This window comes from Dendrobates tinctorius, unplaced genomic scaffold, assembly GCF_039654945.1.
Source record: "Dendrobates tinctorius isolate UK_male_01 unplaced genomic scaffold, ASM3965494v1 ptg000070l, whole genome shotgun sequence".
NCBI classification, from domain to species: domain Eukaryota; kingdom Metazoa; phylum Chordata; class Amphibia; order Anura; family Dendrobatidae; genus Dendrobates; species Dendrobates tinctorius.
Genome location: NW_027361738.1, coordinates 65,146,728 through 65,169,872, shown reverse-complemented (window position 1 = coordinate 65,169,872; position 23,145 = coordinate 65,146,728). Strand labels below are relative to the sequence as shown.

Sequence of the window (23,145 nt, the reverse complement as noted above, 5' to 3'; positions counted from 1 at the left end):
TGCGCAGAAGATCCCTGAATTCAGCGCCCACAGAAGGGAGGATGAGGTATGTATTAAGGGAATGGGTGAACTGCAGTACCAGGACAGGTTATCAAACTTGGGGATATTATGGTTGGAAAAACAGAGGCTTACGGGCCATCTTATTACAGGGTACAAATATATGAAGGAACACTAATACATATTTTCACATTTAGGAGGGTTTATCCATCTCAAAGTTTTTTTTACTGTTCAAGCAGTGAGACTATGGATTCTTCACTGTAAGAGACTATGGATTCTTTACTGTAAGAGATTATGGAACTGTCTGCCACATGATTTTGTAATGGCCGATTGAATAAACAAGTACAAAAAGTGTCCGGATGCCTTTATTGATAAATATATTACCGGTCATAGTACAGGATTCTGTCATAGGGCATTGATCCAGGGACCTAGTCTGATTGCCGTACGTGGCGTCTTCTTTAAACCTTAAAACTATGAATTAGCCAATATGCTACCAATGTCCATCCTTAGCCACTGGCATGCAAAGTTACAGGCCGCATTGACGATACAGACTTTTGCCGGATTCACCCTGGACATGAAATGCTTAAAGTAAAAAAAGATCCAACTGGAAGTAGAAATGTACACAAGGTTGTACAGAAGAAATATTGCCATCATTTTAATTAGAATGTCTTTCCAGTTCTTTTTGGGGTTCACTTGGTTTTCTCCTTTTTCAGATGTTGAGTATTGCAGACGACCACTTGTCACACCTTATATTTTTCTTTGCCTTTTTCACTGATGATACATAAATGCTGCAAAACCCAGAATGAGAAATGATTATAGATGGCTACATTAATTAATAAATCACAGCAATGCATTGACTTTAGTTCACTATTGGATTTCTTCATGTTACACTATCTACCTTTATTTCATCTTACACTATCTACCTTTATTTATCAGTACCCGGCTTCAATATTTAAAGAATGATTCCCAACTCAACAAGATCTCAATATCTACAGGATACACAATACGTGGTCTGACGGCAGGGAATCCCACTCCCAACAATCTCGGCAATGGGGATCTGAAATGCCCCTTTAGTTGGAGTGGAGCATAGTCCTGTCGGGCAGTCCCATACACAATGGATGGAGCAGTGATGTAAACTCCAGGTTCTCCTAGTGGGGGTTCTGCCCAATCGTAGTGAGAACTACTGGATGAGATTAGATCAGATTCAGCCTTTATACTGCCCACCAGTCACCAACTAACTGGTTTACCGCCTATATTATTATGAAGGACCCTTCTACTGCACTAGACCACCAGTACCCTTACCAATTATCACTTTCTAAGACCACCAGATATATTGCCCTTTAATTAACCCCTTTCCAGCCCTAGATTAGCAGGGTTATGGTTATTATCACTTTCACTACCTAGGGTATTTCAATTAATGACTTTTACTGTCTATCGCCAGTATACCTTGGTGAGAAATGCTCTGGGCCTGGCTGGTTGGCTGGTGAATGTTTTTTCAATGTCTGAGCTTCTATGATGTGATGAAAGAGCGAGTTGCTGTATAAAAGCCCGGTGTAAGGTCCATAAGACAGAAATAACCTCTGTGAGATTTCAGCTCTGTAGCCTATTTGCAGTTTACTGCCCCTCTCTTATACATTGGCAGATTATGGAATTGAAAAATTTACTTAAAGGAATGAATCATCGAACAATTACCCGTTTTTTTAAATCTAGTTTTTGTGTTAAAAAATGTATTTAAAAAAACAAAAATAGGCAATTATATTTTTTTCATGTCATAATCTTTGTTAAAAAAAATCTCAAATACTAAATTATTAAACTTGTACTTTTCGCACTGGTCACTTGGGTTATTTTAGACTCTTCATGTCTATTCAGGAAGCGTTTTCAGCAGGCTCATTATCATCAGAGGCAGGATTACAATGACAGGTAACACCTCTATACACAGCTGATCAGGATCCAAGATAGATCCTGAGACTGTTCATTGCTGCTAATATACATGAAATAACAGGAACAAAATATTTAATAAATACATGTAATCACATGAAACGGATTTAAAGGGAATCTGTCACCTATTTTTCCGATATGAGATGCGGCCACCGCCATCAGGGGCTTATCTACAGCATTCTGTAATGCTGTAGATAAGCCCCCGATGTAACCTGAAAGATAAGAAAAACGAGTTAGATTATACTCAACCGGTCCGGTCCAATGGGTGTTGCCGGTCCGGTCCGGGACCTCACATCTACTAGCGATGACGTCCTCTTCTTATTTCTGCCACCGGCTCCTGCGCAGGCGTACTATATCTGCCCTATTGAGGGCAGAGCAGAGTACTGCAGTGCGCAGGCGTCGGGAAAAGTCAGAGAGGTCCGGCGCCTGCGCACTGCAGTACTCTGCTCTGCCCTCAATAGGGCAGATATAGTACGCCTGCGCAGGAGCCGCGGCAGAAGGAAGGAAGAGGACGGCATCGCTAGAAGATGGGAGGCGCCGGACCGTGACACCCATCGGACTGGACCGCCCCCCCGGGTGAGTATAATATAACTCGTTTTTCTTCTCTTTCAGGTTACATCGGGGGCTTATCTACAGCATTACAGAATGCTGTAGATAAGCCCCTGATGGCGGTGTCCGCATCTCATAAGGCAAAAACATTAGGTCATTTTCTGATCACATGTTCTTTTCAAAGGTGTATGGTCATCTCAAACTTTAAGGCTAAGTTCACACTAGGCGTATTTGTTGCTTTTTTCTGCAGTAAAACCTGCACTCTTGGCAGAAAAGAAGCAGCTTCAAAAATGCTTGTTTTGGTGCGTTTTTCAGGATCCCAAAGTTCAGCTTTGCTTCTACCACAGATGCATGGACACAGGTCACCAATACAAGACCTATGCTCAAGAAAAAATACACATACAAATGTAACAGGGGGGAGGTGAATTGGTCTGGAATATTTTATCTAAGACACTGGAAGTGCATTGAGTTTGTAGGACACTGTTTAACTTTTACACTTTGGTCAGCCATTGAGTTCATCAGGCATTGTGCAATCTCACACCTTGGTCAGCCACATCATAGCTCAATCTCACACTTTTGTTGGCCAATGTTTACTTTGTATGCATCACTAATTTAATTCAACTGTACTATTCCAAACTGCCATCTCAGGTGACCAAGACAAGATGGTAAACCTGGAAAAATCACAAAAATAAATGGGTTTCATATACTGCTGTACTTGCTTTTTTTCATCACCCATTACTTTCAATGGGTGAAAAATGCTGAAAAAAAAACACTGAAAAAAGTGACATACTCTATGTCCAAAAAACCATGCAAAGCACAAAATACCGATGGCAAAAAAAGTGTGTGTGTGTGAGATTTCTGAGATCACTAGAGGTAAAAAAAAAAAAAAAAATAGCATAGCAAAAGCTATTTTTTGAGACTCTGATAAAAGTGAAAGGAGTTAGCTTTGCATGCTTGGGTTCTTCTCTAGTATTTGTGGCTTGGGACCTCCATTCTCAAAATTAGTGAGATGGAACCTGAATTCTTCAGATATTTTACAACAAAAGAAAATAGGAAGAACACCTACAGAGTATATTTACCAGTTAAAAAAATACTTTATTGACTTGATACATACATAGACCAAAAATAAGAAATAAGAAAACGGAGGCAGCTAAGCACACATGCAGGGGAACATAGGCATATGCAGGAGGTGAAAGGACATACAAAGTGTAGCATTAGTATAACATACTGTGATTAATTGGTTAAAACTTTCCAACACATATCTGAAGGGGAGCTAGAGTAACGGTATTTAAAAACTTACATGTAACTGTCGCCTGCAGCATTCCCACCGCCCCAATGTACGTTTCGCTAACTCTTCATCAGGAGGTAAATGTAGGTGTTCTTCCTACTTTCTTTTGTTGTAATATGTCAAACAAGTTTAGCCCTTTAGTGTCGTTAATATATGGGTCCTTTGTTGCTAATATTATTCAGATATTTGTTGTTTACCCAGTGTCTGACTGGGTTGGCAAAGGCCCACCAGTAACATTGATTCTGGGGGCTCACTGTTCAGCTACATGCAAAAAATAATCTGACCCTAGTAAAAAAATGTACGTTTGCTTCTATGTAATATTAATAAGGCTAGCTTGTATAATGAATGATTAGCTTATACCTATTTCTGCAAATTGTGAATCAAGTGTAATAGCACTGCTCTTTAAGGCCTCTTTCACACTTCAGTTTTTTGCATCAGATAAGATCCGCCAAAAGGACGGAAGGCGGATCCGTTTTAGTACTGATGCCAACGGATGTCTCCTGTCCGTTTTTTTTGACGGATCCGACAACTGAAGAATTTTAAAGGAATTGCAGGAGAGAGAGAGAGAGAGAGAGAGAGAGAGAGACACCCAGAAAGAATTTCGGGTTAAATTAGTGTCTGGAGGATCCGCCGCAGAAAAAAACGTTGCAAGCTCCGTTTTCAAATCTTTGAGGACGGTGACGGACAGGAACTTTTGGCGGATCCGAAAAAAAAAACCGATGCAACGGACGGCAATCCGTCACAATCCGCCAATAATGGAAGTCAATGGAGAAAAAAACGGATCCTCAAAAGAAAATTGAGGATCCGTTTTTTTCCAATCCTGGCGGATTGTGACTGATTGTAAAAAACGGAAGTGTGAAAGAGGCCTAACAGGGGCCTACCGAAGAATTCTCCTGTTCTGCTGTGGGACAGTCCGAGCCTGGGCATACATCTGTGTCTGAGATGAGATTATTAAATATTGAAAGGAATATAAAGACATAAGTTTGTGAACATGTATTCCCTTAATACTTTACTTTTAATGATATATATTAAAAATAACACCCGTTACCGTGAAAAAATGGAACAAAATCCACACTAATTAACAATGATAGAAGACCATATAGAAAAGCCCTACAAAAGGACTACGATAACCTGTCTTAACACCTTCCTTGCCGTGGAGGTTGGCACCCTAGAAGAAACGATTTTTTGGCGCCCACACTCAACGTGGACTTACCCTACCTCCCCTATCCCACCTTTTTATCTAGGGTGAGATAGGCGGTCTTCTATCATTGTTAATTAGTGTGGATTTTGTGCCATTTTTTCACAGTAACAGGTGTTCTTTTTAATATATATCATTAAAAGTAAAGTTCGGAGATGAGATTAACCCATTCTGAGAATATTCTCATCTTCTAACATGACTATATTTGCTAAGTACTTGTAAAAAACAAGCAGCTTTGCAATTATTAAAATTTTGTTTTATTTTTCACAAAATTGTAATTATTTTTTCTGTTTGCTGCTCATTGTAAAAGGAAAATCGGTCATTGCTGCTGTATAGCAGAACTGGCCATACAGGCGCAGAGCTTTCAAGCTTTTTCTCACGGTGCTTGTAAGCGCTGCTCTGAAGTTGGCTGTATTGCTGGAGTGCATTAATAGCTCCTAGTCCTGGCCACTTTCAGCCCCACTGCGCTTCTCTGATGCTGCAGAGGGAGCAAACGTGTCAGGTCAGCCGTACAACAATGCTGCTCTCCTGATCTGTCAATCATTCAGGAGCGCTCGCTCCTCAGCAATCAGGAAGTCAGGAGGCTGGGGAGAGGTGCGCTTCTGAAGGCAGATGATTGGATTAATCCATTAAGTGGAGAGAAATAACAACTTTAGTGTCCTTTTTTAAAAATGGTGGTGTTTCAAGAAAAAACGTAAAAACATTTTTTATCTCATCTTTACCCCTTTCATCTTTAGTTTAAGTGTTTTGTTTAGAAAGCAGATTATTTCAGCACTCATTGATTGGTAGATCACTTACATGAAGGTCTCGGAAGTGCTCATTGTAGTCTAGCGCATACCCAACCACAAAAATATTGGGAATTTCAAATCCAATATCTATAAGAAAGGAAAAAAAATATATAAATGGTAGATGGAGATATTTCATTTGTCAACACTGAAACACTATTACAGATGTAGCAGAGACAAGTTTGTCACAGCTAATTATGCAGGTACAGATCAGTATGACAATGTATCAGAGGTTAAAGGGAATCTGTCAGCAGGTTTTTGCTCTGTAATCAGAAGACAGTAGGAGATAGAGGCTGAAACACAGATTTCAACAATGTGTCACTTATCAAGCTGTGTGCTGTAGTTTACTTTCAGTGAAGGTTTTATCACCGGGTGATTATCCTTACCCTGACTAGCTGGCACGAGCAAGTTAGATCAACCATGCCCCTTCCTCTGATAAGCAGTTCGCTATCAATATACAATGTACACAGGGAGCCTGGTGTGGGCGGAGTTAGCTTTCTCAGCTCTGCTTCATTGCTAAAACTAAAAACTTGGATTGTTTCAGAACTTCTGCACCAAGTAATCTAAGTGATACATCGTTGGATTCAGGGTCTCTATTCCTACATCCTGCTGCTCTCGGTTGAGGTAGCAAAAACCTGATGACAGATTCCCTTTAAGTAAACTTGCTGCACAATGCGACACAAGTACAAGACATTTCTACCCCGTATTAGGCTGAGTGCACACGTACTTTTTTGCCCTGTGGATTTTTCCACGCAGAATTGAAGAAATCCGCAGGTCAAATGACCTGCATTTTTCCTGAGGATTTCATCCATTTTTAATGCGGTTTTCTTGCGGTTTTTGTGCGGTTTTCCCCCTGCGGATTTGGAGACTGGGGAGGTGGAAAACCGCACAAAAGAAGTGACATGCTGCGGATTTTGTACCACAGGAAAACCGCGCGGAAAAAACCGCAGCGTCTGCACAGCGGATTTTTATTTTTTATTGATTTACATGCTACTGTAAATCACACTGCGGATCCGCAGCGTTTCTGCGCGGTAAAATCCGCTGCGGATCCGCAGGAATTCTGCATCGTGTGCACATGGCCTTAAAGGCACAATGAGCTATTAGTTGTCTGAATATTCTGAAAACAGAATTCATGGAGATTTTAAGGCAATTACTACCCAAATGTTTCCAATATCTCCAACCACTATCTGTTTTTGGCAGATTCTCAGATTGTGGCATCAGAATTTAGTAAATAGAAGGACTGAGGATGATTTAGTTTTTTAGGAAATTGGTTTTCTCCTCACATCCTATTTACATGAAATAAAATGCTCTAAGCTTAAGGCCTCATTCAGACTTCAGTTTTTCTTGTACGAGCGTTGTGTTTTTTCAAGGATAGGACTCGGGGACCCCTGATAGTATATAGGGCCATTCACATGTCCGATTCTTCCTCGGACTGAGGGGTCTGTGCAAAATCGTGGAAACGTGTCTGATTTTGATCAGGGTGTCGGATCAGAATTGCTGATGTTGGACAGCATCCAAGTGCGATCCGATTTTTACGGACTCTGATAGGACAAGGTGGAAATACTTTTTTTTTTTTTTTACGTACAAGAAACCTGACGACACTCCGACCACACTGATGAAACTTCGTCCGTATTTATCGCACATGAAAAAAAAACCAAAAAACTGATGTGTGAATAAGGTCCGGCACCTTGACCAGAATGGTTTTAATATTTCCATCACTTTTTGATATCAGTAATATTGCTGTCACCACTGTCTTGGCTGGTGTAGGAGATCATCGATCGACTTCCACAGAACAGTGCCTCCTTGTGGCCAACGTTAGAAAACATGCAGTTTAGGTGGCGTTAACCACAAGAAGGTGAAGACAAATTTATTTATTTTTAATTTTTTTAAGGATCAAATTTTTGATTCGTCACCATTGGCATCGTTAGTTAGTGGACAGTCAAAGGATCAAGAATTATACAGCACAGTCTCGTGTGTCATTAGTCTCTTAAATAGCAAACCTGCCTCAGTAAAGAGCAGTAGATTCCCTTTTTTCTACGTTTATTTATATTTTTCTGTTGCTTATATAGCGCCGACATATTCCGCAGCACTGTACAGTCATTTTCATCACTAGGACTCACATCTAAATTCCCTATCACTGTCTTCGGAGTGTCAGAGGAAACTGGAGGAAATGTATACATATACACATGGGGAGGACATGCGAGATTCAGGTTTCAGCGACGGATGTAGGTTTCAAGGCAGATTTCTCATTGGCGACGTCAAAATCTTAACGACAAGACTTTCCATATTCCTGCCATATTTTGCTGCTTTTTTTTTTTTTGTTGCTTATTTGCAGCATTTTTGTTGCCTTTTGTGCATGCTGATAAAGTTTACTGCCCCCCCCCCCAAAAAAAAACAACTCATGATGCGACTTCCTTAAGGTTTTTGCACCAAAAAAAGCAACAAAAATTGATACCTGCATTTTTTGGGCAGCGTGTTTGCCCGTAGCCGTTGTTTGCTGCATAAAAAAAACCACAGCAAAAAAATGTCCAGTGTGAACATAACCTAACACATATCAGTAATTGAAATTAACCTGTGCTTGAAGTGGGGAGAAATTAATGGAATGCTTTAAAAAAAAAAAAAAACACTAAGTGCAAATTACATAACAATAAAAAAAAAATTACTAATATCCATACTCATGCGACGATATCAAGAGATTATGGATTATATTGGTAAAAAAAAAGGAAAAAAATTGGGTTTCACATCCTGCTTTACCTGCGTTCTTCTTTCTCTAGAAACACTGCAAAACTGCAACATGTGAACAGAGCTGAACTCTGCATAGACCGTGCGTTTCCCGGTTTTTGCTCTAGATTTTTACATTTCCTCCCAAACTTGAAAACAAAACCCAAACATTCTAAGTTGGAATTTAGATTGCGAGCTTCAGGTGACAAGAGGTGGATGACCTCTGTACTGCGCTGCAGAATATGTTGTCACTATACAAGTAAAATCGAAACTAAATGGCGATCAAAGCTGGATCTACCTAAATATTTCTGTTACCAGACGGCAGAACATTGTAACATTCTGCATTCCTGTTCTGAACATCAAAGCTTCATTATAATGGAAATATTGATACGATCTGTGAAATACCGAGCTAGGAATTTTTTTTTTTTTCACTCCTTGCTTAAATTTAAGCTTGTATGAAACGCTGACTAAACAACAGAGAGGAATAAATCCACTATCAGCGACACACAGCTCTGCCCCCGGGGCAAATTCTATGCACAGGGGCAAGTCTATCCTTGTGTTTGCATAGTAAGTCATCACCTTGGAGAAAAATTACCGAATAGTTCTTACTATGAGGGAATGTGCAGACAAAGGAGATTTTGGAGCAAACTCTCAAATTCCTCCTCAAAACTCAAAAACTTGAAGATTCCGCTTAAAAAAACTAGCAAAAATACAACGTGTGCACATACTCTAAGACTCTAGAAAATCTTAGGGGTTTTTTTTATTTAAATGTCGAGAAAAGTGCAATACTGAATACTACAATTATTAGGTAAAATAGGAGGTCAAATCGTCTTTTTTTTTCTTTTTTTTTTTACTTACATGAGTCATCATTAGAACTACATTTCTACATCACTGAAAAGACCCTGGCAGAGGGAAGGAGGGAGCAACTGGGTAAGGACTTGGAGAGAGGGATGACCCATGCAGGGAAAAGAGACTTCCTGTTTTTACCTAGAGCTTAGGCCTGTTTCACACTTCCGTTTTTGTGTCCGCCAAACGGATCCGTTTCCGTTTTTTTGACGGAAACTGATGCAAACGGATCCGTTTTTTTAAAAACGGATCCGTTTTTTTGACGGATCCGCGGTAACCGTAATGGAAGTCTATGGGACAAAAAAAACGGATCCTGCAAAAAATGGCGGATCCGTTTTTTTACGGAAAACAACGGATTTTGACGGATTTGAAAAAACGGAAGTGTGAAACAGGCCTTAGAAGAACTTAGCTAATCCGTTAGTAATCATGTGATGTCATAGACTTAATGGAAAAGAGAAGAATTATCCAGGTAGAAAGGCAAAATGAGCAATTGTAAGTACACAGTGCTGTATAATATGATGACTGCCAAATACTTAGAGAGTGAGAGTGAGTGGAGCCAGAATGCTTTTTCCAGAAGTGGTGCAAACCTGCGCAGGGCTCCCTGGCCATAGAGAAAACGCAAAGTGAGGGGAGCCCAATGCAGAATCGGTAATGTGCCATGTCCACACAGGACAATTTCCTTACATATTTTTAAACGGGAAAATTCACAACTGATTCCGGCACCCACCATGCAATTGTATTTTTTTTATTTTATTTTTTACCACCAGCAGATTTCACCCTTTTCAATGAAGAGGGATAAAATGGTTAAATCTGCAACAAAATCTGCTGGAGGAAATTATGATAGATTTTTCCACCACGTGTGAAATACTGCTGCAGCGATTATAGGGATAGTCATCCTTTAAGGTATTCTGCCGGCAGGTTTTTACTATTTAATCAGAGGAGCAGAGAGACTTATTCCAGGGATGTATGATTTTCTCAGCAGTTTCCTGTTGTTTCAATACAATCAGTGTTTTATCAGCAGGAGATCATCACTGCAAGACTAGGTGTTATGTACAGGCCAATCAGGCTATTCTGTATAACCCCACCCCCACCACTGATTGGTAGCTCGCTGACAGTGTACACTGGAGGCTGCCAATCAGTGGTGTGGGTGGGGTTATACAGAGCTTAGGGTTCAGAGAACTGCAACACCTACAGAAGAGAAAACAAGGATTTTATCAAAACTGCACCAATAAGCCTAACAAGTGATACATGGCTGGAATCAGGGTCTCTGCTCCTACATTATGCTCCTGTCATATTATTGGTTCTCAGTTAGCAAAAAACCTGCTGACAGATTCTCTTTAAGAGACTGATGATATATGCTTAAAGACCAGATAAGTGGGGATCTGATACCCGGCCTTATCACCCGTCAACTGAATACGAGCTGAGCCTCGGCAATCACATTGGCGGTCCTCCAGAGATTGGCTAATGGGGGGCTGCTGCTGGAGGACCCAACACTATAATAAAAAGGAGATCTAATATGAATCCATCGAGCTACAACTACAACGTATGTCTATATTATAACCACAGATGCCAAAACGAAGGACCACAAAATCATTGCAATGAGAAGGAAACGTTCCAATGACTCACAGTCAGGTCTGTATTTATTATTGGCCGATCGCTTCACCAACAAACTGGAAGGAAAAAAAAAATAAGAATTGATTATATATTTACAAAGCCAATCACATCCATTCATAGGATACACAGAAACATGCGAAACAGATGTTCTCCATCCACTGGGACGACTTTTGTCAGCCACAGTTCTCGTTGGCTTTTAGATTGCAGCAGTGGTTCCAATGTCAATGTCTTTCCCTTTCTATTTCCTTTTCTTGTGAAATTCGATTTCCACAATTCGCTCGTATTTGGCCAGAAAATGTAATGTGCATTTCTTTATTATCAAATCAAATGTTGTGAATGAAACGCGCGTCATGGTGTCGGCGCCTGAAGCCGCGCTGCAGAGCGGAGGCGCTCCTCGTGCGCCAGAAGAAAGAAGTGGCCGGATGGAGCGGAGGACCGGATGGGAGAGACCAGGGACAAGAACATTAACCTGTTTTTTTTTAACCCTCTTTTACGACTCTCCACAATTCAGAAAAATTGGGTTCGGCCGCCATTTCTTAGAATTTGCATGAAAAATTTGGATTCAGAGGTGTGAAATTCGTAGCAAATTCAATTCACTTTACACCGATTCGCTCATCTCTTGCCACTCCCAGTGTTTTATCCAATAGTAGAGCTCTTGGGACCGCTAATCCGATGAACAACCCCGGTATCTGCATAAATTAAAGGTCCGGTCCACTACTTGGACGTTCCTTTCTTAAACAAGGCGGGGGTCCATTTAATGTATAACCAGAATATGCTCTACTGGCTGCGGCGCTCACGTGAAATAATGTCACACGAACGCTGGCAGACACGGTGCCAACATTGCTGGAACAGCGCTGGTCTGAGAGGGGAGCATGCGCTGCTTTTATTTTCAGAGGGGAACCGTTTCATTTATGAAGAGGCTGTCCATGTAGTGGACAACCCCCATTTAATAACACCCCCCGCAGGCACCGATTGTCTCACGTACTGGATGAAGGAGGCTAGGAGAAGTCCTACAATCTCTAAGGGTAAGGTTCTGATGTTTGACAAAACCATATTGATGGGAGGTAAAATCCTGGCCCTTTTAACTTCTCATAGAGTCAAATGGGAAATGTCTGCAGCAGGAGCCTCCCCCCTTTTCCATGTCTGCAATAGGACAAACAAAAATTGACTAAGCCCTGCCTATTGGCTAAAAGGGTGTGTGCAAACAGCAGCTAAGATGAAACCGATCAGCAGGAAATTACTCCTTTGTTCTTTGCAGGATTTCTGACTGTTTCCAGAGTACACAGAAAATGCTGCAGTGGCTATGTGCAAACGTTTAGTTTTTGCAGCAACTTTTTCTTCAGGAAAAGGGGAGTGTAAGTATTATTATTTTACTGGGGGAAACATGAGGATTGAGAAGGGGGTTATCCGAGTGGTGAACGACCCCTTTAATTGTGGTGTGCTGTTGCATATAAGTCTACATAATTCGTGCTTAATTTACATTTTTGTCAAATTAGGTTTAGCATCCGCTCACTTCTGCACTTCTGGAGACAATTTTTTTAAATTTAATTTTTATTTTATTTAAAATGCATGCATTCGGGTCTAAAAAATACGTTTTAAAATTTGGTTCCATTAAGAAAAAACACAAAACACATGTTCAAACGGTTTTGTTCTTTGCTTCCTCGACACATTCGACTTTGATGTGGTCATAAATCAACTAAAAGGAGCTAAAAAAAAAAACGAATGAAAAAGCTTTAGAAAATCTCTCATTAGACTGTCAAAAATGTGCTCACTGATGGATCCTCAGTTAACCCATTCTACAGCCGCCAACAGTCAGTACCGAGCAGAGGATATAGATGGCAAACTGCAAAAGTTTTAAATGACAAAAATGTTGTTTTTTTTTAAACAAAAATATATACATTTAAGTAAGAAAAAGAAAAAGGTGGGCAACCCTGGCACCCCCCCCCCCAAAAAAAAAAAACTCCTATCCCTCACGCCACCCCGGTGTTGAGACCAGCCTCCTTCACTTTGCTTTAGAAACAAAAGGTTTTGCACCAATATCAAGTGCACAAACTAAAAACCAGTCGCAGAAAATCTGGTCTAGATACAAGGGTATAGATCTGTATCTAGTGTAGACACCAACCTTGCCACCTTCACCATTTTTGGACTGTACTTCTCCAGATGACTTAGCAGAGCTTCCATCGTTCTGCCGGTTCCTATAACATCCTGAAAATTATAAAGACACCGGGTAACTACACAGATAACAGTGATGTGTCTATAGCTGGAAAATCACAGACAAATGGGCAGTACCCAGAGCAGAAATCTAGCGTTAAAATGTTGTCCACCTTTGTGTACAATTTTAATTTTTCATATTTAAATGCATGTATTTTTGGCTAAAAACATTGTTGTAATTGGATTTCATTATAAATTTTGCATCATTTTCCTTCTATAACCATTGTGATGGATTGTCTAATGCTATATGCAGAATGAGTCAACTGAGAGTCTGTCAGTGAGCTCATCATGACACAGTCCAATGGAAGTGTTTGTAACTCTTATCTTTCTTTTTTTTTTGCTCCTCTAAGCTGATTTTTGACCACAGACATCATCAAAGTTGAATATCCAGGAAATAAAGAGCTGGTAAAAGTCAAATGATGCTAAATTTATTCAAACCAAATTTCAAAAATGATTTTTTTTTAGTCTCAAATAAAAGAAGTTAAGTTAAAAATAAAAAATTGTCACCAGAGGTGGAAAACCCCTGTTATACCATTTTCCCTCTCTAATAACAGTGTTATAAGTTAAAGGGAACTTGTCACATACGCTATAGCATCAGATCTGCAGGCAGCATATTATACAGAGTAATAGATTGATATACAGTTTTGGTAGAAAAGATTCAAAATAGCTTGTATTTTATTTTATTTTTTTAAATCCCATCCATTTTATTTGAAGGAGTCCGGTGGGCGGTCCTAATCAGTGATTGGTAACAAAGACATCTCCAAATACAGTTGCTTTCTTTAATACCTTCGGCGTCCACCATCGTGCTAACACAGGAGGCGCTGAATAGGTCGAGGTATAATTTTGTTGGAAAATATTCAGTAGAACTTTTATTTTATTTTTTTTTTTAAATCTCAGCACGTTCTATTCTTATGAGTCCAGTGGGCGGTCCTAATCAGTGATTGGTAACAAAGTCAACTCCAAATACAGTTGTTTTCTTTAATACCTTCGGCATCCACCATCGTGCCAACACAGGAGGCGCCGAATAGGTCGAGGTATAGTTTTGTTGGAAAATATTCAGTAGAACTTGTGTTTTATTTTTTTTTAATTCTCTGCTCATTCTATTCTTAGGAGTCCAGTGGGCGGTCCCAATCAGTGATTGGTTCCAAAGTCATGTCTAAATGCAGTTATTTTCTGTTGGATCTCTGGTGTTCATGATCGTTTCAGAGCCCGAGCCCATCGGAGGGTCATTTGGACCTTTCGTTACCCGGCCGTGCCGACCATGATGGAGACGTACAGAAGCGCAGCCAAAATAAGCGACTTCTTCATTTTTAAAGTAGCAGGGTGTTTTAAACAGCAAATTTGGGAAGACATCAAGGTCCGATAGTCCAGGCGCTTCCTCCATGTAATGTATATTAGACTTGGCTCTACCGGTGACAAAAAGCTTCAACGTCGTTATTTAACATGGAAATGTCCGCATGACGGGGAGCGAGCGCAGAATTCTGCACAGTGATGTCAAGCCCAATTATCTTCACAGTACAAGAAATATTAGTGGAGCGAGTAATCAGAGAAACGCTTTTGATGTGTGAATTGGCCTAATGCAGAGTTTATGCTCCGTGTGAGTAGTTCTAGAAGCCATGAAATAGTAAGTTTACAGCAAGAATGGCATTGGCCACTATTCACATCTGTGCAGCTCAGTCTTAAAAAAAAAAAAATCCAATTTTAATATGTGCAACTAATTGATAACATTCTTGTAGTCACCACTAAGGAGAAATTAGTACTGTACATGGCACGGAGTTCAATATCCGCATGTAAAATCTCCCCCCCCCCCCCATTGGTGGCTGCAGACTATCAGAAAGTCATATCGTGACCAGTCATGTGGAACTTTCCTGTTTACTCTCCCTACACTGTGGTTCAAAGCAGGATTTGCTGAGTAGAATGATTCCAGGAAAAGCCTAGTTTTAGTTTTGAGTCAAGTGGACCTTATCATCCACCGATTGATAGTTATTGCAGATAAGAGTCCAGTGGGCGGTCCCAAGTCGCAAATAAATTGAAACTTTGATTAATAGACTGCAAGATCTACTGAATCTGAATATTTTCCAGCAAAATGATATATCAGGCTACTGATCTCCTCCTGCAGCACAGAGGATTGTCTGTCTGCTGTCTCTAACATCATGTCCTCCCTCTATCTGAAACTAAATCTCTCCAAAACTGAACTTCTTGTGTTTCTCCCCTCTACTAACCTCACTCTACCTAACATCGAAATAACCCTGGAGGGTTCAACCATAACTCCCAGGCAGCATGACCGCCGTCTTGGGGTCATATTCGACACCAAACTTTCCTTTACGCCCTATATCCGATCACTCACTCGCTCTTGTCACCTGCATCTTAAAAACATCTCCAGAATCCGACCTTTTCTCACCTTTGAAACTGCTAAGACTCTTACTGTCGCTCTTATTCATTCTCGTCTGGACTACTGCAACTCTCTTCTGATTGGTCTCCCTCTTACCAAACTTTCTCCTCTCCAATCCATCTTGAATGCGGCAGCCAGGGTCATATTTCTGTCCAGCCGCTTCACCGATGCCTCCATCTTGTCATTACACTAACTACATATTCGCTACAGGGTCCAGTATAAACTCATCTCTCTCACCCACAAAGCTCTCCACTGTTCTGCACCGCCTTATATCTCCTCTCTCATCTCTGTCTATCGCCCTACACGTGCCCTCTGTTCTACAAATGACCTAAGACTAACATCCCCCGTAATCCATAACTCGCACCTCTGTCTCCAAGACTTCTCTCGTGCTGCTCCAGCTCTCTGGAATGCACCTCCCCAGACGATCAGACTGATACCTAGCCTCAACCTATTCAAGCGCGCTTTGAAAACCCATCTCTTCAAACAAGCCTACCACATCAGCTACTCAGTAAGCTAACTTTGCCCTGTTCCCTCCTTCCAAATATTATTCTGAATCTACACCCTACTATTCATCTGTCTGCACACCCTCCATGCACACGATAACTGCGCTTGATACTTGACTATTGCACTTAAACACACGGGCTGATGACCGGATCATGCAGCTTTATATGAAAATCCCTATTTATTATAATTGCCAGACCTGAAATAACAAGCACTTCTCACCTCCTGTGTCCCCCCATTTCCTTGTAGATTGTAAGCTTCGAGCAGGGACCTCACTCCTAATGTCACTGTCTGAATTGTCTTAACTTGTATTGAATTTATTGTCTGTACAAGTCCCCACTTAATTGTAAAGTGCTGCGGAATATGTTGGCGCTATATAAATAAAAATTATTATTATTATGGCATTTTAAATGTGATATGTTCCCTTTAACCCCTTCCTGGTCGGTGATGAATTATTAACAGCAGCAATCCTAGCTAGCTCAATTTAACCACTTTAATGGTGCAGTCAATCATTGACAGCAGTATTTAAGTAGTATGTTCTTGGGTGGGGCATTTATTCAGGTGTCCCCTGGGACAAGATTGCAGGGTGCCGATGGATTTCCGCTGGCAGCTGAGAGCTTTCTTGAGACCCCAGGAGCTGCCATATTGGTGCTTCCGAGAAGGCCTGCCACAGGAGAACAACATTTTTTTTTACTATACATACTGCTATGCAGATGTTTTTCCTTGGAGGAAAAAAGAAAAAAAAAAGAGGGAAAAAAATAGAGGCGGGGGAAAACAATAGAGGCTGGGGTAAACAATAGAGGCTGGGGTAAACAATAGAGGCTGCGGTAAACAATAGAGGCGGGGAAAACAATAGAGGCAGGGAAAACAATAGAGGCGGGGGAAAACAATAGAGGCTGGGGTAAACAATAGAGGCTGGGGTAAACAATAGAGGCTGGGGTAAACAATAGAGGCTGCGGTAAACAATAGAGGCGGGGAAAACAATAGAGGCAGGGAAAACAATAGAGGCGGGGGAAAACAATAGAGGCTGGGGGGAAACAATAAAGGCGGGGAAAACAATAGAGGCGGGGAAAAAGATTTCTGCGCATTCAGTTGAAAGGGTTTTTAGCCATTCAAAGCAGTAAGAACGCAGCGCAAAAGACACAAAGAAAAACAAAAAAGAGCACTGTGTGAATTAAATTTTAGAAATCTTATTTTGCTTCCACTGTAAAAACAATGAAATCCCCCTCCCCTAAAAAAGCATGGAAATAAAACAGCAGAAACGCTAGGTGTGAACATGTCCTGAAGGCATTTCTGTGCCCCCAATAGGATCGCAGCTCATCAAAAGTGATCGCACACAGTGCAGAACGGGCCCCAGAGATGGCTGCCTCAGACAACTGCCCATCTATAAAGGAACCTACGGACTTATCACACTGACAAATATTTCCATATCATGAAAACAAATAAAAAAAAGCAAAGGTCTAGAAAGAATATTAAAAAATGTAAATATACTTACCTCTACAATCAGGACATTCTGGAATAAAGAGAAATTCCAATTAATTGTCAGGTATTTTCATGATATGTTTTACAGGGGTATTGTTATAAATACCTTGACCTCCATGAACAGTGACACTCTCAACTGCACCTGTGCAATACCAGACACAGCATATGGACACTGGGGGCGCCATTTTTAATTTCGGACGACCTCTTTATAAATCTTCTCATTTTATGGTATTACAGCTTTTACAACTTCCCAATATATGTTTTTATTTTCAATTCTCTGTAGATTTCTCATGGGATATGCCATAAATGTCTGATAGTTGAGAGAGAGACCTGTGTATGTGCTGCTATTTATATCGGCACGAGACGGGGTCCCATTCTCAAGAGAGGTTCAGATCCCACAGGTGTGGATATGCGATAAGCATCAGGGATGAGAATACCTCCTTAAAGGGAAACAGTCAGAGGTTTTTACATATGGAAGTAGTGGTTTGGCTTTATAGGTGCTTATTATGCAACAAAAATAAGACCTTTTTTCTAGAGATCCGATGTGCCAGTCATGAGAAATCTACTGTAAAAGTCACATGCAAATCAAGATGGAAGTGGACTGGGGGTGTGTCATCTACTGACACACCCCCAGTGATCTTTCAGTTAGATTTGCATACATCTTCTCCACTAGATTTCTTGTGACTGGCACATTGGATCTGTAGAAAAAAGGTCTCATTTTTCACAGTGGACTAGCACCTATACAGTCACACCACTACTTCCATGTATAAAAACCTGCTGACAGTTTCCCTTTAAGTTTTTTTTATTTTTCAAAGATCTGATCCACACTGGTCCAGTCAAGCAAATGGCTTCGAGTGACCCAATATGGCATTCTCAGAAGTGATTTAGCGAAGGCTGAATATAATTTGACACAAGAAAGTGACTCAAGGACCATTTATTACTGTTGGGGGTGGGGGGGAGCTAGTATTTAGGGGACTGAACCCTTAGTCAATAAATAACACATATCGAATTAGAAATATTAGGAGTCACATGAACATTGCTCATATACCTCATTTTCATCCCATCCAGTGAGAATCAGCCGGATATGGCGGATGAACCGGCTTTTGTTTCGTGTAGGGAAAGGTGGAAGTGTTTAAGTGGAGTCACTTTATATTAAAGTGAAATGATGCATTAAATACCTTTCCAGTCAATTTTGACAGGTCCTCCCCTCCAATTATCTGCAGGTCTTCTGTAGACTTGTCATTCTGAATAAAACAAGATGGGGATATTAGCAGGAAATTACTGGCACACACATCCGTGAGTCATATCACATCCATTATCAGCATTACACTTAGAAATGCCAAAGCGGCAACCCCGAGAGGCGAAAGGACGTAGCCAGGATCGCTAAAAGAGAAAATATTTATAACAACAAAATATAAAGAAGGGGGCTGGGGAAGGGCACAGCCTAGGGGAAGCCCCCCATGACTGCTATGGGCGGGAAGTTTGAACTAGTGTTGTGCCAGTTTGAAATGGTTGGCCGGGACGGGGGCCGGGGGAGGGGTTTAAGGTGGGGGCAGCCTGTATTAGGGAAAAAGTGCGGGGAAAAACCGAACTCACCAGCCAGGAGCAGAGGAGAGAAGTCCTACCTGAATCGATGGACGACGAGCAGCAACTTTTCGCCAGGCTGCAGGATGTGGCCAGGTCCAGGAGGGGAGGATGGCTACAGACCCAGCTTTCCTCCCTCCTCAGCGCTGCGGAGCAGGGAACCAGCCGGCGTGGAAGGAGGACCCGTCCCCCCGAAAGGCTGTCACCGGAGGTGTCAGCCCGCAGCAGGCGGCGGCTGCGGAGCCCCTCCAGGGACCCTGCAGGCGGCGCAACAGATGGGGCTGCATCCCCTCCCTGCGCCCGTCCCGGCAGGAATCCGCCCAGCCGGCCGGTCAGAGCGGGCGGCAAGCGTGGGGGAGCTGGACAGGAACAGCAGGCCGGACCGGAAGTGACGTCGCGGGCAGGAGCCGAAGAGTCGCGCAGCAGGGAGGAGAGTGAAGGCCGCGGCAGGCCCTCACAGCTGCGAGGCCGGCGCCGGGCAACACAGCGGCGGGAGGCAGGATCGAGGGCGCCCCCGGGGATGAGGACCGCTCGGGGGCGTCTGCCAGCCAGGGCACCAGACGTGGCGCGGCGGGCAGGAGGGGGCGTTGCGGCAGCGCCCTGCCTGGCCCCACCGTCAGCAGAAGGACCGGAGGTGAGTCGGGCGGGAGGGTGCTGGATGCTGCCGCCCTGCCTTCCCCCATTGCAGTCCATAGCGTGAGTGCGGCGGTCGGGGGGGGCAGCACGAGGATGCCCTGCCCGGTCCCAGCAGCATGTGGAGCCCCGACCGATCGGCGGACAGGAGGGGGCTCAGCGGGGACGCCCTGCCTGGTCCCAGCAGCACATGGAGCCCGGACCGGTCGACGGGCGGGAGGCGACTTAGCGTGGTCGCCCTGCCTGGCCCCTATCCAGCAGACGAGGCATCAGGCACCTGGGGGCATTTATCCGGGAGTCGCCCGGAGGGTGCTACGGACCGGCCAGTCGGGCATGGGTCCAGGGACTGTCACGGGTCCCGCTCAAGGGGGAGTTCTCGGGAGCGGCGGGTATCGCATGCTCGGGTCCCCCCTGGTGACGAGGAGGCCAGGGGCGCGGGCCTGGAGCAGCGGTGCCTGCATCAGGATCTTCGAGGACGTCAGGATTCCGGATTTCCAGCTGGCGGGGACACAGCACCCGCGCAGCTATGTGAGTATGGCTCCATGTCGTGTTTGTCGCCCGCAGGGGCTGTATTGCAGGATGATGGGGGCAGGCAGGGAGATGGTAGGGAGCGGATGGGGCGTAGTGGGCCTAGCGGGGCTGAGGTGCCGGGGCTAAGGGACATTTTGGCGAACATGTCGCAAATATTGAGGAGACTGGAGGGGGGGTTATTGGGGAGGCAGCTCCGTCCCCAGCGGGGGCATGGATAGTGAGTCGCGGTTCGGGCACAGAGTCGGGTGGTGACGTGTTACGCGCGGTAGAATGCGATGAAGGAGCTGCGGCAGGAGTATCTGTTTCAGTGCAGACGGAAACGGATAAGGGGGATAGGATAAAACTGGACGATAGGGCTAAGGGAGAGGTTTATGTGTGCTTTGAGGGGCCGCTGGGGGCCCATTTAAAGAAAGAAGTGAAGGAAAAGATTTGGCGGGACGAGTATGTGGAGATATTTTCATTGCTGCCGTTGGAAAAGTTTAACCTGGATAAGGGGAAGAAGGACGATAGTAAAAAAGAGGAGGAAGAAAAGAGGAGGTTGGGTCTGATCCCGCAGACTTTTGTGAATTGGATGCAGGCATTCGCTATTTTGGCTAGTGTCATAGGGGAGAAGTCTCCGGATAATTGTTCTGGCCTTTTTTGTTATTTAGATGCTATCGGGGAGGCGCATCGTATTTATGGGGGCCAGGCGTGGCTGCGATACGACGAGCAGTTTAGGCAGAGGAAGGCGGTACGGCCGGAGATAAAGTGGGATCAAAAGGATATCGGGCTGTGGCTGAAGGTGATGGCCCCAGTGAGGTATGGGCAGTCCTTTCACGGGAGCGGGGGTAGCAGCAGTCAGCAAGCAGGTCAGGGTAGCAGTGCTCAGGCAACCCAGGGAGGAAGAGAGAAGTCGGGAGCGTGCTGGCAATTTAATGACGGGCAGTGCAAGTACGGGGCTGGCTGCAAGTTCAAGCACGTGTGCTCCCACTGCAACGGTAGCTCACACGGCGCTTCCAAATGTTTTAAGAAAGGGAAAGGAAAGCCAAATGTGGGTGCCGGTCAAGGGGGAGAGCCCGGTGAGGGTTCAAGAGATGGCCCCCTTTCTAAGTAGGTACCCGGCTCGGGCAGAGGCCAGCGTGCTTTTGAATGGTTTTGTTGACGGTTTCAGGATTCCACCTCCTGGCCATGTGGTTCCTTTTTCTGTTAAAAATTTGCGGTCGGCAATAATGCATGAGGAGGTAGTAGATGAGAAGTTAAAAAAGGAAGTGGATTTGGGCAGGATGGCCGGTCCGTTCCCCACGGCTCCTGTTGCGGGCGTGATTGTTTCCCCGTTGGGGGTTGTGCCTAAGAGGGAGCCGAATAAGTTTCGTTTGATTCAGCATTTGTCTTATCCAAAAGGCTTGTCAGTTAATGACGGTATCGATAGGGAGTTGTGTTCTGTGGAGTATACCTCTTTTGATACGGCGGTTAAGTGGGTGCGACGTTATGGGTCAGGGGCTTTGTTGGCAAAGACAGACATTGAGTCCGCTTTTCGGTTACTACCGGTTCATGCAGATAGTATCCCGCTGCTGGGATGTTTTTGGAGGGGGAATTTCTACCTCGATAGGTGTTTGCCGATGGGTTGCGCAATTTCTTGTTCCTTGTTTGAGACGTTTAGCACTTTTCTGGAGTGGGTGGTAAGGGATGTTACAGGAATGCAGTCGATCATTCATTATCTGGATGATTTTCTTTTTATTGGCCCCCCGGATTCGCCGTTGTGTAGGAACGCGTTGGCAGGCATGGTTTGGGTGGCGGAGCATTTTGGGGTGCCGCTGGCATCTGAGAAGACGGAAGGCCCTAAGGCTGTTATAAGTTTTTTGGGCATAGTTGTCGATTCGGAGAGGATGGAGTGTCGGTTACCAGAGGACAAGTTGGCATTGTTGAAACAGGAGGTAGACAGGATTTCGAAGTTGCGCAAAGTGACCCTCAAGGAATTACAATCCCTATTGGGGAGATTGAACTTTGCCTGCAGGATCATGCCTATGGGTCGAATTTTTTCTCGTCGTTTGGCTAGCGCGACGGCGGGAGTGAAAGGCTCCGCACCATTACGTTCGCTTGACGAAGGAGCATAGGGACGATTTGATGGTTTGGCAGCGGTTTTTGCGGAATTACAATGGGCGGTCGCTGATGCAGGAGGAGACATTGAGCAATTTTGATTTTGAAATATTTACGGATGCAGCAGGCGGCTTTGGTTACGGCGCCTACTGTAAGGGTAGGTGGAGTGTGGGGCGGTGGCCTCAGGCGTGGAAGTTGTTGGGCCTTACCAAAAACTTGGCACTATTGGAGCTGTTTCCTATCGTGGTAGCTGTTTTGGTGTGGGGTCCCATGTTCGAAAATAGGAGAGTGCGCCTTCATTGCGACAACGCGAGTGTTGTAGCGGTCATTAACAGTTTGTCGGCCTCCTCTCCCCCCGTAGTTAGATTGGTTAGGGTTTTGGTTCTTCGCTGTCTGGATTTGTACGCAGGGATTTCTGCAGTGCATGTGCCCGGGGTTACGAATTCAATAGCAGACTCTTTGTCTCGTTTTCAGTGGGGCCGTTTTCGCCAGGAGCGGATGCCACGGGCGTGGAATGCCCTTCCTTTCTGTGGAAGGTGATTACGGAAGAGCAGGAAGACTGATTCGGGAATCCTTATCGCAGCAGACATGGTCGGCCTACGATTCTTCGTGGCGAGTATGGCAGAGTTGGTTGGCAGAGTGGGGTGGGGTCGAAAGTGATGAGGATAGGATGTTGGCGGTATTGTTTTTAATTGGGAAGGCAGCTGACAGCGGTTGGTCTGCTGCTAAGGTAAACAAGTTTGTAGCGGGTTTAGCTTTCGGTTTCAAGTTGCAAGGGGTGGGGGACGTTACGAAGAGC

General features: G+C 43.7%; 1 protein-coding gene across 4 annotated transcripts in view; it reads right to left on the bottom strand.

The window, feature by feature from the left end:
• Positions 1-344: 344 nt before the first annotated feature.
• The window catches only part of PRTFDC1 (phosphoribosyl transferase domain containing 1), a 42,846-nt gene continuing 20,045 nt past the window's right edge, over positions 345-23,145 (bottom strand). For all 4 annotated transcript variants that reach the window (XM_073581777.1, XM_073581779.1, XM_073581776.1 and 1 more), the window contains 6 exons: positions 18,701-18,766; positions 17,536-17,553; positions 13,059-13,141; positions 10,949-10,992; positions 5,769-5,845; positions 345-785 (listed from right to left, as the gene is read on the bottom strand). In XM_073581777.1, coding sequence (XP_073437878.1) covers positions 738-785; positions 5,769-5,845; positions 10,949-10,992; positions 13,059-13,141; positions 17,536-17,553; positions 18,701-18,766 — 336 coding nt within the window. In that variant the 3' untranslated portion in view covers positions 345-737. The remainder of the gene's footprint in view (positions 786-5,768; positions 5,846-10,948; positions 10,993-13,058; positions 13,142-17,535; positions 17,554-18,700; positions 18,767-23,145) is intronic.